The sequence below is a fragment of the Geospiza fortis genome, unplaced genomic scaffold (genome assembly GCF_000277835.1).
Source record: "Geospiza fortis unplaced genomic scaffold, GeoFor_1.0 scaffold112, whole genome shotgun sequence".
Taxonomy (NCBI): domain Eukaryota; kingdom Metazoa; phylum Chordata; class Aves; order Passeriformes; family Thraupidae; genus Geospiza; species Geospiza fortis.
The window spans coordinates 24,854,555-24,855,866 of record NW_005054298.1 but is presented as its reverse complement, the minus strand read 5'-3'; the positions used below and the strand labels follow the sequence as shown (position 1 = coordinate 24,855,866).

General features: G+C 45.8%; 1 protein-coding gene across 1 annotated transcript in view; it reads left to right on the top strand.

The window, feature by feature from the left end:
- Positions 1-1,071: 1,071 nt before the first annotated feature.
- FZD7 (frizzled class receptor 7) overlaps positions 1,072-1,312 on the top strand; it is a 4,508-nt gene continuing 4,267 nt past the window's right edge. Inside the window, exon 1 of the mRNA XM_014306706.2 lies at positions 1,072-1,117. Within this exon, the coding sequence (XP_014162181.1) occupies positions 1,072-1,117 (46 nt within the window). The remainder of the gene's footprint in view (positions 1,118-1,312) is intronic.

Sequence of the window (1,312 nt, the reverse complement as noted above, 5' to 3'; positions counted from 1 at the left end):
AAGGAATTTTTATAAAAAGCCTTAAAAATTGAAAAAGTGAATTTCCTCTAAGGCACTCTTAAACAGCTGTAACTGAGAAAGTAGAGAAGACATTTCTTTTCCAGAAGGAACTGTTGCAGCCATAACTAGCTAGTCCTTCCCAAATGTATTTTTTTATATGCACAGTATTATTTTTAAAAACATCTCCATTAAGAGGAGTAAATTTATTTTAGCAAGCCTGTTTATAACTGTCAACTTCTCTTAAGAAATGTAACAAAAGCTGCAGCACCATGGTCTTATTGGCATGAGGACACATTGTTCACGAGCAGTAGAGGATATGGAAAACATTTGTCCAACAATTGCTGTTGGAGCTCCCTGAGCCAAACCCTGCTCTCTTTAACTGCCCTGGAGGATGGTAGGGATCGTTGTCTTTGCTTAGCTGCTAACAGAAGCACAATCCCGAGCAAAGGAGTAAAATTAAGAATTTGTGTGCTGCAGTTCAGGAGGACCTCTGTCCTCAAAGGGAAGGATGGGGTAAGTTGAATAATTCTTGGCTGCAGCCTGCGTGTGAGCACAAACTCTCATGAGTCAGTGAAGCTGAAGCAGGCCTTGCTGCAGAGCTTTTATCAAGCACAGCCCTTCTGGGCTGCCGAAGACATGCTCTGCCTGCACAGAGGCTGGATGGTCCCAGCTCTCTGTGCTTTGGCAGGGCATCCCAAAACACAGCTATACTGTAAACCCCACATCCCTGTCCTTAGCAAATGTATGCTGGTGCCTAGTTCTAGATCTTCTTGGCCTAGTAGGACAGTAACAGGGGTCTCCCCACCTATGCCATTTTCTCTCCTGCAGGCAGGATACTTTCACAGAGGAACTCCTGGGTTTTCACTATTTAGTTGAGTCTCTTAAGGAATCGCAGCAGCGCAAATGGGGATTTAAAATTTCTCCTCTTTGCTTAGGTAACACTGGACGTTTAAAAAAAAGCTGCCTTCCCCCAGCTAGGGCCTAGATCTGCATGAATAAAGCGTTTATTCCCCAGCAAAAAGCAACGGTCATGCTGCGATAACAAATCAAACCCCCCACGCTGGGGAGGCGATGGCGCACAGACACGAACATCCCAACTACGCAACAGGATCATTCTGCAAGTATACTCGGGCGCTGCATTTGGAGGGTTTTTCCCTTACTCTATTTTTTTTTTCCCTTCTTTTTTAATAACTCCGGGCACAGGCAGCTGTTCGCATTTTCAAAGCCTGCTCAGAAAGCAGCCAGTTAATTTTAGTTTGCTCGGGCCACCCTGAGCGAGCTGCCCACCCACCGCCTTCCCGGCTGTGCGCGG